Source organism: Rhizomucor pusillus (assembly GCF_041956525.1).
Source record: "Rhizomucor pusillus strain CBS 183.67 unplaced genomic scaffold VTP01scaffold_2, whole genome shotgun sequence".
Lineage (NCBI taxonomy): Eukaryota > Fungi > Mucoromycota > Mucoromycetes > Mucorales > Lichtheimiaceae > Rhizomucor > Rhizomucor pusillus.
Window position 1 is genome coordinate 1,169,974 of NW_027192144.1, and position 13,435 is coordinate 1,183,408.

At 44.1% G+C, this 13,435-nt stretch overlaps 5 protein-coding genes across 5 annotated transcripts; all 5 read right to left on the reverse strand.

Annotated features, from left to right (window-relative positions):
* Positions 1-288: 288 nt before the first annotated feature.
* VTP01DRAFT_4571 (uncharacterized protein) lies at positions 289-2,297 on the reverse strand (the record flags this gene model as incomplete). Its single annotated transcript, XM_069383267.1, has 7 exons — positions 289-462; positions 525-664; positions 723-943; positions 1,010-1,125; positions 1,185-1,456; positions 1,520-1,802; positions 1,866-2,297. The coding sequence occupies 7 exons, from the start codon at positions 2,295-2,297 to the stop codon at positions 289-291; spliced, it is 1,638 nt and encodes a 545-aa protein (XP_069243985.1).
* Positions 2,298-2,725: 428 nt separating this feature from the next.
* VTP01DRAFT_4572 (uncharacterized protein) lies at positions 2,726-4,993 on the reverse strand (the record flags this gene model as incomplete). Its single annotated transcript, XM_069383268.1, has 4 exons — positions 2,726-3,334; positions 3,423-3,650; positions 3,731-4,405; positions 4,472-4,993. The coding sequence occupies 4 exons, from the start codon at positions 4,991-4,993 to the stop codon at positions 2,726-2,728; spliced, it is 2,034 nt and encodes a 677-aa protein (XP_069243986.1).
* Positions 4,994-5,841: 848 nt separating this feature from the next.
* VTP01DRAFT_4573 (uncharacterized protein) lies at positions 5,842-6,130 on the reverse strand (the record flags this gene model as incomplete). The annotated part of the gene is made up of 2 exons (XM_069383269.1): positions 5,842-6,027; positions 6,104-6,130. The coding sequence occupies 2 exons, from the start codon at positions 6,128-6,130 to the stop codon at positions 5,842-5,844; spliced, it is 213 nt and encodes a 70-aa protein (XP_069243987.1).
* Positions 6,131-6,449: 319 nt separating this feature from the next.
* VTP01DRAFT_4574 (uncharacterized protein) lies at positions 6,450-7,170 on the reverse strand (the record flags this gene model as incomplete). The annotated part of the gene is made up of 2 exons (XM_069383270.1): positions 6,450-6,487; positions 6,561-7,170. The coding sequence occupies 2 exons, from the start codon at positions 7,168-7,170 to the stop codon at positions 6,450-6,452; spliced, it is 648 nt and encodes a 215-aa protein (XP_069243988.1).
* Positions 7,171-10,659: 3,489 nt separating this feature from the next.
* On the reverse strand, positions 10,660-12,201 carry VTP01DRAFT_4575 (uncharacterized protein; the record flags this gene model as incomplete). Its single annotated transcript, XM_069383271.1, has 4 exons — positions 10,660-10,861; positions 10,923-11,333; positions 11,407-11,719; positions 11,799-12,201. 4 exons carry the CDS (start codon positions 12,199-12,201, stop codon positions 10,660-10,662), a joined length of 1,329 nt encoding a protein of 442 aa, XP_069243989.1.
* Between the last annotated feature and the right edge of the window lie 1,234 nt (positions 12,202-13,435).

The following is a 13,435-nucleotide window of genomic DNA, read 5'->3' on the forward strand; positions in this document are numbered from 1 at the left end:
GTTTTTCTTTTTTTTGTGGTTCCCATCACCTTTTTTCTCCCTATTATCACCCTTCTTTTTGTATTTTCAAGACAACGTTTGATGCCAGCTAGTTCAAGAAGCTCGATCGAAATGAATCAATGAATATAGAAAACTTACAGAGGGGTATAGCAGACACATGCACGGACCTATGCGAAAGGCTGGAAATCATTGATCGTTGGTGATATCGAATTTCTTTTCTTTCAAACTCGTATTAAATATTATAAATTCTGGCTGTTCCTATACTACGAGGTTCATTAAAGCTACTATCTACACAGTCATATTATCTAATGTTATGCCACATAGATTCAATGCTTCCACTTGATCCTGCTTGAATGTCACACGGATAGCATGGAAAGCTTGGATTCCTGGACAATCGTCCAAGGACAACGCTGCTCTCTGCAGCGTCTGATCCTTCTTGATCACGGATATCCGGCATTCCACCTAATATACATCGTCGCGGCCGTTAGCACACCGTGCTTGCGCGTGTGTCTTCCATTAGTTACCCAATGATCCACAGAGTCGGCAACCGAAACGATAAACACATTGGTCGGGTCACGGATACGTTGTCTAGTATGTATAAACAATCGCTTGGCGCGGATGGTGCCTATCACGTTGAGTCCAAAGTAGTCACCGGTTTTGGGTCCTAAATGCATCAGTTAGAGTGAGCATCGAAAGTCGACGGTGATATCATGTGAGCCTACGTTGATGAGAATTCCAGCATGTTGACAAGTCCTGATCCACAGCCAAGTGATATGCATTGGCAGATTGCCAATTTTGAAAGTACGGTACATCGAATTCCTCAAACTGTGCATCCCACTGTCGAATACTCGTAATTTCGTTCGAGTTGAACCGAATAGAACCTGGGTCCGGATAGATGCCCATGCTCGTTGTAAATAAGCATCGGTCGTTTCCGCATGATGCGCTAATTGTGAATCCATCAGTTAGCGGAATCCGACATTTCTCCAACACATGTGAATAAAAGTAGTACCGAGCATCTCTTTCAGCCAAGGAGGGCGGCAATTCTTGCTCCGTAAAGATATCCTTCAAAGTCTCGTCCTCATCACGATGCTTCAATGCATATTCTAGCTGCTGCAAAGCTTCCATCTAGAGTTTTGATGCAATGTTAGCAGCAGCGGGGAATGGGTGTGTACCGTAAAACTTGCCATATTCTTTTGCAAAACATTGACGGCGTCGGGATTGACGTTATCTGATGGCTCATGGCCTCCCGGCAGCAACGGGTTGGCAAGGAGCCACGGGTACTGGTTCGTCCAAATAACAAACGCCGTTTCCGCCTGGGCAAAACTCTCCCAAGATGATGATGAAGTTATACTTTGCTTCTGCAGAGCGCTTGTTTGGGCAAGAAACGTTTGCAGTTTCTCCCGTGACACGAATGCTCCGTATCGAAAATCCATGTACCCGGTATGCATTTGAATATCTGTTAGAAAGTCGGTTAATAAGCGAGCTACAGTGAACCATTGTATTATCCTTGATATCTTACCTTGATTAGAGAATCGCCATCGGATATAGTTTGGATACACAGTCGGTTTCGCAGTAGCGTGAATGATATCAGGATGCTGGAGAAAATTCGTGTAAAGAGTATCCATGTACAGGTTGAGTGCAAGATCGTCTTGGAAGTAGCAATGGTCGTAGGCAGCAACCGCGCAGGTTGAGAACCGCGATGCGTTTGTAAGCTGCTGCTCGGCAGGTTCAACAATGTGTATAGATACGTCTTTTCTGATATTGGCTGCTAGCAACGGTGGATTGCTGTGGTTGTTAAATATCTATGTCCAGGTCCATGTTAGGTTAAACAAAGAAATCATTCTTGTTGTGTCTGTGAAACGTACTTGGATATTGATAGGTCGACTCGGAATGTGATTGTAAATGTAGACTTCTTTTACAAACGGGTATTTTAGCAAATGATTCACTACATGCTGAATGCCTTGTTCGTTGTCGGAAACACGTTGAATAACAGCCGTTACCGGCAAGTAATGGTTCTGACTGGCTTGCTCTGGTGTAAACATGCTCGGCGTGTATATGCTTTTACGACCGTCGCTGTTTTGTATTTGCAACGGCCAGCTCGGCGCGTCCTCCACTACTGCGATCTTTTTTGCAGATCGCTCGCTTTGTGTCGGCTGCAACAGGAGCAGCAGGTACACTAGTGTAGCTGCCACGCTCAGAAGCACGACGTAACGTTTTAGGCCAGATATTCGTATTCGCGTCATAGTAATTCCGTTGTGTCCTTGTTCTTGTTGATCCGATTGGAGAGATTGAGTCATTGGTTTACCGAGCCCCAGGGTGGTGGTTGCAAGCAAAGAGTTATAAGGCACGCATAGGGGGAAAAAATAGCAGTTTTGGGGAAAAGAAGAGAACGGGGAATGACTCCTGTTTGGCGTTGCCTAGGCCCTTTCATCGTCGTCGGATGTGCGACCTTAAACCGGCAAAAGCCATGGACCCCGCAGCCGGATTTCTCAAAGGTTTCTTAAAAAAGGCACCTTTGTGCGACACATCCAAAATTGGGTTCCAAATCAGGAGGAGGAGACAGTTGTCACTGCGCTGCTGCCAAATAGTAATAGGCAAGAATAGAACATTTATCTATGAAAGAAGAAAAGAAACAATGATAGTATCAAAATTTACAAATGAGGCGGTAGGCAGAAAGAGGATTAGACTACAAATGGATATGTGAACAAAAGTTGTATATAAGTTATTAGAGCTGCTGCTGATCAGGATGTTTGACGGAACGGATGCTGTCGATGCAGTTGTGGCATTTGAAGACGAGTGCATTTTCCAAACTGTACTTGTTCTTTGCGCCGGGACCGGTGCCAACATTGTACTGACCCTTTTCAGCAGCTCGCAAAATGATCTGGATAGCTGACTCTGCTTCGTCGTACTTTTTATCCATGATCAACATTCGAGCATTTTCATAGAGAGTAAAGTAGTAAATGTAATGGTCGAGCTCTATATGTTTGGCGTTCTGGAGGACGATGTCGATCGATTCCTTGTGCATGCTGCGCAGTTTTTCGTCATCGTCTCGCTGCTGTTGTTGTTTCAGCAGCAGTCGAGACATGACAGCGCGCAGGTAGTGCACCAAGCACAGATCGTCGTAAAAGTGATGATGATGTCGATCCTTTTTCCCGCTGCTGCTATTTTCGTCCTTGAGCAACTCGACTTGCGAATTAATGCGATCCAAATTTTCTTGAATAATGTGCAGTGGCATAAAGTCGTACGCAGAGAATGCATTCAGTATTTCAAGATCGGGCAGTAACAGGTAATTGTCCTGGGAAAGGAATTGCCTCGCCTTCCTGCCTGTAAATTTCTACCAAAGTAGGTCAATACTCAATTTTGTGTCACCCGGCGGCGGGCATATATATATGTATATATATATATATATATTCCTGTAATACCTCCATAGGGATCGACTTGCCAGCAATCTTCTTTTTGGACGCATTCACTGTCTTCATTTCTTCTTGCACCTTTCGGAGCTCGTCTTGGCTTTTCTCTGGCTTCATGTACAGTGCCATTGCGCGCAGATACGCGTACACGGCTTTAGACCAATTGCTTTCCTTGTGAAGAATTCCAAACAATTCGTAGCACTTGTCCCAGTCCCGTTCCACGATGCTAATAAGCCCAAGCTACAGCAACAATGTGTATATAAGAACCAGGCCAGAAAAAAAAAAGAAAAATACTCGGTATACGCAGCATCCGCACGTACCTCCCAGTAGCAAATATGCTGCAGCTGTTTCCAGTCTTGCTGAGTTTTGATGGCTGAATTGTATCTGTTTTTGGATTCCTCCAACTTCCCCTGACTGGCCAGCAGCCGACCAGAAAAGTAGAGGAAAAAGACACCGGATGGATACAATTTGAGATTGTAGTTGAGGATGCGTTCAGCAAATCCTTGGTCGACGTTCGAGAGTGGGACCATCTTTGACAAGACAATGTGGTACATGATGAGGAACATGTCGCAAAGCTGTCGTCTCAATCCTTCGTCTGCGCCCTGCAGTTCTGGCATCTGTGAAATAGGTGCATCGCGGTACTCGTCCCATCCACCGATAGATTCCAAAACTGACAATCCATGTTCGCGGTCGCTCGAGAAACCCATAAATTCTGCGACCTTGACAACTGTCGTGGGTAACAAGGATAAGATCACGTTGAAGCATCCGATACCGAGTGCAACGCCCGAGGTGAAGTGATCGTCCAGCTGATACATTGATATATCTTTTCCTGCCGCAGCTTCTTGTTGCACAAAGTCGACGTATTTTTCGAGATTGCGATAAATATTGTAGCTATGCCGGATGTTGAGACCTTCTCTCAAGAAAGAGACAATGCTTTCGTCGTGAACGATGCTCACGAGTGCCTTGAGTAGATATGCCTCGCCATAAACCAGTTCCTGGGAATCAAAACAATGTCAGATGATGATGATGGGCTATATCCGATGTAAGCTATCCATTCTTACCGCGTGGCGCTGAACAGTTGTCATGGATTTCAAATGCTGGAGATAATTGCCCTTCATCCACGTTGTAATGTTGTCAAGCCAGCCTGCGTCGCGTTTCCGTTGATTGTTTGCCAAGTTGATCGTCTTTTTGAGAGCCTCCACCGTCTTTTCAATATCTGATTGTTCAAATGTCATGACACACTTTAGAAACAGAATGAAGCCGTATCCAAGCGCATAGTACATGGATGTATCCTTGCGCGGCGCAAGTATCTCTTCTGCCTCGGATATACGAGAGTCGAGAAAACAATCAAGTGCTCGTCGGACCTCGAGTATATCGTGTAGCAAGTCGCCATCGCCATCACTGCTGTTGCCATTCTTGCCATTCAGCGACAGGAGCGACATTGAAGAGCCAAGTCGAGAGATAGAGCGCAGCGAAGGCGAAGTGCGGCCAGAGGGAGGCTGCGAGCCGTTGATCTTTGGCGATGCCTTTGCATTGTTATTACCGTTGCTCTTTTCCTTGTAAAAGCCCGGCCACTGTGGCATGCTGTAGAAACCGGAGTTTGTTGTCAGGGATAATGAATGGCAACAACGACCCGTTTATATATGATGGGTCGGCAAAAATCAATGTAGTTTGTCCGGGCTGGTCTTTTTTTTTCTTCGCAGCAATCCCAGAAAGTTTCCCCGTGGTAGCTTACAAAGCCCTGTAACAACAACGGCTCAGGACAATACGCCACACCTTTCTCATTGGTATTCAATGATAGTTCTCTTTATTTCTTTCACTGCATGCTGCTTCTTCAAATTACTGCTGCACATAATATAAACTTTCCTCCGCCCTATCCCCCACTTTCCCGCTTCAAAGATATTCCGTGCCGTTGACAGATTGAAGTGGCAACATACTTCTCCCATTATCCCAGCCATGACTTTTTCAGATATCAGCAGATGGATTACACAGAAAAGACCTCCAGAGGCTAGCTACCTCTGCTGTATTACAAATATCGATGCATAAATCTGGTCACTCACGAGTGCTGATATTAGTAATGTGAAGACGGTTACATTGCTGGAAGCAACAATTTGGCCCGAGTCAGCGAACCGTCAGTAATCTGAATTTGGGTCGACCAGGAATGCAAACCGAAAGTCAAATAAAGGAAACCAGTACAAGTACTCGTCTCTATCCAGTCTATCCAGTCTCTCAACCTTAAAATCAATAGTTTCACTTAAACCGCTGAACGTGAAGAACATAAACTCTTTGACAATTCTTTTATATACAGCTATTTATTGATAATTTACACTTTGGTTTCAAGTATGACCTCCAGATCCGCACATATGGTTCGTAACGCCTGCAATTCTTCCTCTTTCTCGCTCGTCATTCTTGACCTTTTCGACGGTTGTTTTTAATGCCGGTCAAAAGCTTGAACATGTCGCCGGTAGAAACCTGCCAGACTGATGAAGGCCTTGATGTCTGTGCAGTTCTTTGGCGTTGGAAATTCTTGAACGACTTTACTCAAGTTTTGCACGCCGGCATTGACAACGTGAGAATCGCGAGCCGTCGATGGCTCCCTGGATATCGTACGGTTAGGCTACGGTGAGGACGATTTCTCTTCAGCGAGTAATGCAAATCATAAGCTTACCTCAGAATGGGTAGGATATCTGTACCTTGTTGAGAACACAATATGCCCTCATGAGCCTAGGAAAGATTTTGCGCTTTGAATGCGCGATCATATGATCAAATTTGTACCGATATCCCAGATATCCAGGGGTTAGAGCTAGAAAGTTAAAATCTGTTTTGCCGAACAACAATGAAGATAGTTGTAACTGGAGCAGCAACGGTGCATGTCGCTTTGAAGGGTCTATTTCAACGTCAGTTTGCTGGATTCTGCTAAAATCATTTTACGTCGAGAGAGTCTCCATCTGCTTATCCAAGCAGGTAAAACAAAGAACGATTTGTATTCTACAAGTCTCTATTTTACTCTTTTTATTAGATGATAGAAAGGAATGATTTTTAACCGATGATGAGCTTATCTTCCTGGAACGAGTATTCTAAAGTAACAAGAACAAACACATATCAGTAACATGGCAACTCTTTTTTATGCATGTGGTTATTAATGTTTACCTGGAATCTCGAGGTTGAGTGGAGCAGGACCTTTACGGATACGGCCAGAGATATCATAGTGAGAACCGTGGCAGGGGCAGTACCAGCCGCCAAAGTCACCAGCTTCACCGATAGGTACACAACCCAAGTGAGTGCAGACACCCAACATGACGAGCCACTCGGGGCGCTTCACGCGATCGGCATCGGCCTGGGGATCACGAAGAGACTGAATGTTGACGTTGTTTGCCTCAGCAATCTCGTCAGCAGTGCGGTGGCGAATGAAGACAGGCTTGCCTCTCCACTTGATAGTGACATTCTTGCCCTCGGGGATCGAGTTCAAGTCGACTTCAGCCTTGGCCAAGGCAAGTACATCGGCGGAAGCAGACATGTTGGCCAAAAAGTCGCTGACGGTAGCTTGAGCACCGGCAGCAGACACAAGACCGGTGGTGCCAACCATCAAGTAGGCATAAGCGCGGCTGGCATCACCGCCAGATTCCTTCTTGTACTTTGAAAAGTCAGGAACAGCGGTCGTGTGGTTCCACCGTGCAGCCGAAATGCTGGAAAGTTTGCTTAAAGTGGACAAGCCGTTGGCTTTGGTCGTCAAAGCCGATGCAACCTTGCGCAACGCCATTTGTCGAGAGAGGGGGGAAGTGCTTCTACCTTGCTTCGAATTGTTTTCCCTTTTTCAATGTCCATTTCTGGGGACCTTTAATTTGCGAATCTAAAAGAAAATAAATAAATCCATTACATCCTTTCGAGCTTGAGCATACTTTTACCGTCGATGTACACATATCTTGCTTGCATTCGGCACACTGCAGACAAGTAAAACAATACAAATATAACAAACCAGTGCTGCTCCATAAATTGGAGGTAATTCCAATAACCGGAATAATGAACCTAGACATGCTGGATCAAAAAAAAACGAGGGCATTCCAGAAAAAAGCGCCGGTTGCAAAGTAATATCTACGATGTAATCGAGATTAAATCATATAAACCTACATACTCTCCTCTTTAGCCCTCTCTGACACATGAAATTGACTTACAGTGTGTATCCTGGCGCTTGTGTTACCTTTGCAGAGATAAGGTTTGAGACAATAGGGGCCCTGGAGGGCTTAACAACTTGACATCGGCGGGGTCGGTTCGAGCTATCAATGCACAATTGTGACATTAAATGAACTTCTCATCCATCTCTGGAAGTCCTGCTTCTTCCACGCCTCAAGGTTTCAGTTTTGCGGCGTGGCAAGAAGAATATTATATTATCAAGTAGCATACCACAAATTTGGTCTCAGAACCCATAGCTTTAAACAGACAGTGCTAGGGAACAGTGAGCTACTCTTTAATTCATTATATTTGATATCGAATCGCGTTACTTATATAGAACCCAGTTTGTATAATGAAATATCACCTTCTTCTACTTTTGAACACCAAATAAACAAAAGTCTTACCAGCAATTTTTGCCCTTATTAGTATTCCAATGATTTAGGGTCTTGTATTAGTATTAAAAAGTCTTTTACATCGATTGAACAGAGTATATTAGAGGACAACCTGTCTGGTGCTCAAAGGTTCCGGATATAGGAAGCGTCGAGTAAAGATGTCCGATCTCCGGAGAGCGTCAGAGAAACTGACGTCTGTGCGTTTTCTCTGTTATGAAGACCACCAAAAATACAAGTTTTTTCCTACATATTTAACTACCTCATGTCTACAAATTGACAAGCTTTCATTTGATACCGGGCATTCCTGTGAATTGTGAGAAGTGACCACAAGCTCATGAAAACAAAAAATACACTTTTTCCAAAAATTAATGTCGCTGCAATTTGTCGTTTTGGTGTATAAATGTATTATAAAATTTCAGAAAATGCGACATTACTTTTGGGAAAGAGTGTATAAACAGGTATAAAAGGGAATCGGGGACGTATTCTCAAGTGCCAAGCTCTTCCGACTCTCTGGCACGTATTAAAATTGGAACGATACAGAGAAGATTAGCATGGCACCTGCACAAGGATGACACTACGCTTCGAGATGGATACGCTCTACGGAGCAACTTTTTATTTGCAACGTACTTCTTTGTGTTTTGTTGCTTTTCTCTTTTCTCTTCAAGAGGAGCTTGGTTCGAAGGGAATCGTTGTTTTTGGGCTTTTTGATTTACAAGCGCTTCACGCTTCGCTTCGCCCGCTGCCCTTGGTTCGCTGAAGCTCATGGCTGATCCAAGTCTTTAGAGTAAACTCGCATGAATCGATGTTTGAGAGAATGCTACACCTAAATCTAGCTTCTTGCTGCTTCGAAACAAATCCGCGAACCATCTTCTTATACTTAGCAGTAGATTCCTAGTAAGACTTCCGACGCCAACTTTCAAGTCTCGCTATTTTCAAGCAAAATCCTGTAACCGAGGCCTTGAAATTATCGGGGATACATTGTTATAGTAGAAGGTCGTATCTTTTAAGAGACTAGAGTTTTTTGATATAAGACAAACGGTATGGATAGTACAACACAGTTATCAAGTAGCTTGCCTTGCAGAATAATACTTAATAATAAATCCTGAAGTGTTAGCAGAATCAAATATCTTGTATATTCAATCATACTTCCGTATAGATTGATAGCTGTATGGCAAGACTGTGCATCATAGGTTTGTATCTTGCTTAAGACGTGATTTTACACGAGATCCTGCACCTTTGCCCCGAACATTGGTGCTCTTTTTTTGTTGCTTTCTTTGAATGCATCCTAAATATTTCCAAGAAACTAAAGCAAACCTTTAGATCTTTTCTGTACAATTTATACGTAGTATGATGTGAGGCACTTCATTATCTTCTGTCAAATACAGGTAACGAGATTGGTATTATTCTGGTTATCTTCCTCGACGTACGTTAATGCCTCCAACGTAACCTTCAGGAATATGATCCTATTACGAACGTAATCCATGTATAAACATTCAAAGACAGCAGGAACGCGTCAACTAATGCATTGAATCACAGCTGCGAATATAAAAAGGGACCTGGATCCAAAATCTCGTCCTTTGGCTCTGTTCTCTCAAACATCCCGGTACGTTGGCTGCTCTCTCGAGGTGCAGTACGATCTCTGACGCTTAACTTCGTCGCCGACATGACCTCTGTCTTGACCCGCCACCTCATATATCAACCGTCTCGCGCCTCTCCTTCGTCTTTTCTCCCGCCTCTCGCGATGCATCACTTCAAGTCCTTTGTCGTGCTTCTTTATTTTAATAGACCGACCCCACGGGTACAAAGTATGTCTACTGGTTTACTTTGCTGCGGTGTACACCGGCTGGTACAGAAACACTAGGTGCGCGGTCTGATCCCTCGTGATTCGAGGATTACCCTTGGGGGTGTAAGTATCAATTATGATTACGCAGCAGTAGCGCAAGTACTAACATAATGCTCTTAATGAATTCTCTTGTTCCCAATCAACTGCATTTGCTACTCGCTCTTGACTTCTTCATATTCATTCCTGCATTCTCTTGTTTGTAATTTAACTTTGATTATTTCTTTTTAATACAAAGATCACCACCAAGAAAACTCAGTAAAAAAGCCATTCCAGTGAACATTTTGTACAAATAAACGGTGCGACTGATGTACGGTTGTGTCTATGCTCAAGATGAAGACAAGTTTCAACATGACTCTTGGAGAAATATGTAAGGTGAGCAGTATTGGGTAGATGCCAAGCATTATATTTTTCAGCATGTACCCTAGCCCCGATACTTCACCAATCAGTGGCGTTTACATGCATACATTTTGACGATGGCCATTGCCCGCCGTCGGCTTTTGTTGTAGAAGAAGCAAGCAGATGTTTTGTTCTTCATTTGCTGGTTATGGTTATCTTGTGATAGATATGCAGTAGCAGTCTACTCCTTTGAGCGGGTTCAAAGAAAAGGCGGAATTGCTGCACCTGTACTTGGCCCCAAACTGTCGATTCCATACGCAGTGAATAAGCATACAAAATCGCATGAAGAGGATAAGTAATTCAATCAAGTATGCAAATGGCTGCTAAAGAATCGGTATGTTTTGTGTGCGAGTGATGAAGTTTTCAAACGATACAGGAAGATTCCGGGATAAACAAATCCCAGTGACTCTAGCACATGATGTGTAGACGCACAACCTTGTTCATGTATTTAAGATGTTTCCAATGAATGATTAGGAGAAGACAATGTTGGAGACTGGCCAGACGTCGCTGACACTCTATCAGTGACTGGATCGACATCCACCGCAGCGTATATCGGGACTGATTGCGAATAAAGCTTTGCAAAGGGTATCATGTTGTATTTGAAAACGCCTCGGACGATTAGACCGTATGGATTTCGGATTATTTTCGACCTTGAAACTAGAGTGTAAATAACATTGTCGCAATAGATGGGAAAGGAGGTTCTCTAAATACCAGTTTTCATTTCCGCTCTTGTCCGCACCGGGCGATTTTATGCGAATTTGAGTAATTGCTGAAGAAGGACCGTCAATGAGGAGGGAGGGATAGAATGCTAGAGGTTCATCGAATCGATTGACGCTGCCTAGGAACTCGGCAGGGTCATGTATTGTTGTACCATTGTCATCAAGTGACAGTGGCTGAGTGAATGCAAAGACGCTGATGTCTGCTTCTGGTATCCGTACAGTCCACCAATTCCAGTTACTGGCGTATGCATGTAAATCAAATATAAGCTCCTTGTCAGAGGCTAGCACTCTGCCCATGTTTATGGACAGGTTAGTTAGCGGTGTTGCACGATAGACGGAGATGAACAACGTGGCAAGGATAAACAAGACTAGTCCCGCACACAAGTTCAGTACCAAAGAATTGCTAAAACGCCCCAACATTAGCGCACTGTCCACCACCACCACATGCGAAATTCCAAGACAAAGCACTGACGTACCAGAATTGTTGCCTGCTGCTGGAATGCTTTGTATCAAGAAGCAAAGTGTCCTCGTAGTCATCTGTTAGGTAACCTCCTCCTCCACCGTTATCACTGCCTCCACCGAACGATAAGATGCTTGATTTGCCGTTGACGGGGGCCGATAAAGGCATCATTCTCGGTGGACGATGATCGACTATGTGGCTTCGTAATTTAGGGCGAGTGTTGTGTGAGTTTGGCCTGGGACCAACGGCGCCGTAGGAAACAGGCGGCATTGTATTGAAACGATGAGCATTGTGGAAGGGATAGATGTATCGTTCGTTTTCAACGGATTCTGGTCGAGAAAAAAGAAAAAACATGTATCATTAATTCATGCGTCTGCAGCAGCACCCCACCCTGCAGCAGGTTGTTACCATCTACATTGAGCACTGCGTCTATCAAGTTGTGGTGGAAGACTTCAGCCGGGCTTGCTGTGCGAGGAGCTGGCGGTGGACGAGCTCGCCGCTTCGTGCTCTTCTTCTTGGTGCTTCGTTTAACCGACACTCCGTCTGTTGAAGACGATAAACCGGCATCGTCTTCTTGCTGCGTAGATGGCGGTGCCTCAAAGTGTGCCTTTTCGACGGTCATATTGCGGTCAAACTGGTTAGCAAGCAGGAGATCCTGGCCGAGCTGGGCAGCGTGTAAGTGAGGAAAGCTATTCACTTTGCGTTGCTGCTGAGACTTCATTCCGGGCATCGTCGTTGTCTCCATTGCGGGGGATGCTATTATCGGCGGCGGCTCATTGGTACCATGCCCTTCTTTGGGGGCTTCCGACATTCCAAGCACAGGGAAAGTGGTTGCGAAACTGGAAACCAAAAGCAGAAGATTACTCTTTTTTGGTTATGGTACACATCCCCCACCCATCGATAAGCGCTCCTCACAAAGGGTGTCTATTACGAAATAATCATCTTTCAATGACAAGTCATGTATTTCTTTTTTCTTCTTTCTGCACATGAACCTAGAGCATAAAGCCCTATACTCTGGGCGTTTCCATGATGCACCGCACTGACCCCATCATCTATTGACTCATCAGATGATGGTGTGCTATATGATAAAAGGAAGTACCGGCTGTCATTCGCCTATAAATGACATCAGTCCGCATAATATCGATCTCGATTTCGATCTCATGTCTACAGTGCTTTTTCTAGACGAAAATCCGCGTGAAGTGCGCTCACGGCATCTACAATATTGCGCCCTATGGTTCTAGGCACATAATTGGCTCCAATGGCGTGGTATCTGGCAACAGGAGAATCAAGGAGCTATGACAACCGGGGTTAACAAAGTTGTAGCTACCGTGCTCGAGGTTTGGACAAACAATCAACTATGCTGCCCGTGGATATGATATATTCATGGGTGGTCATGTTGCTATATGCTGGAGCATCTTGCGCCATATTTAATATTACTTATGCTTTTGCGAGGCTTCCGACTGTGACAATGGTAGAAAAGGGACTTATACATGACAAACTCTGTGCATATAATATCTATTTGGGAAAAAGCGCGCAAGAGACCATATTCCAAGTTGTTCAGTAGCCACTATCACAAAACTGCACCTGATTCTTGCCTCATCTACTTGTGCTGCAAATATGTGGCAGGAGCATTGCATGAATGCATGTACGAACATGTTTGTATATATATATCTTGGTAGTGCTCGCCAATTTGAGCGTCTGGCAAGCCCAGGTCCATCTCAGGGGATGGTTAGTGCGACTTTTTCGTTGAATAATTAGGATTTCTTAATCAACGATATGTTGCTAAGCATTTGCTCTGCCTACTGTAGCATGCATTTTATATGATAATATGAGTATCAACAAGGAATATATATCTTTGCCATAAGCTTGTCTATAAATGACGGGTCTATTAGCAAAGTGGTTGTCAGTGGTACTCCATCTTCTGACAACTTCAAAAAACAGACAGTTGCATTGAAGTATGTTAAAATTGGATGGCGCTAGTTACCTCCATTCAAAAAACATTAATATACAGCCATGATTATCAGCTTTGAATACTGCAAAAGAAA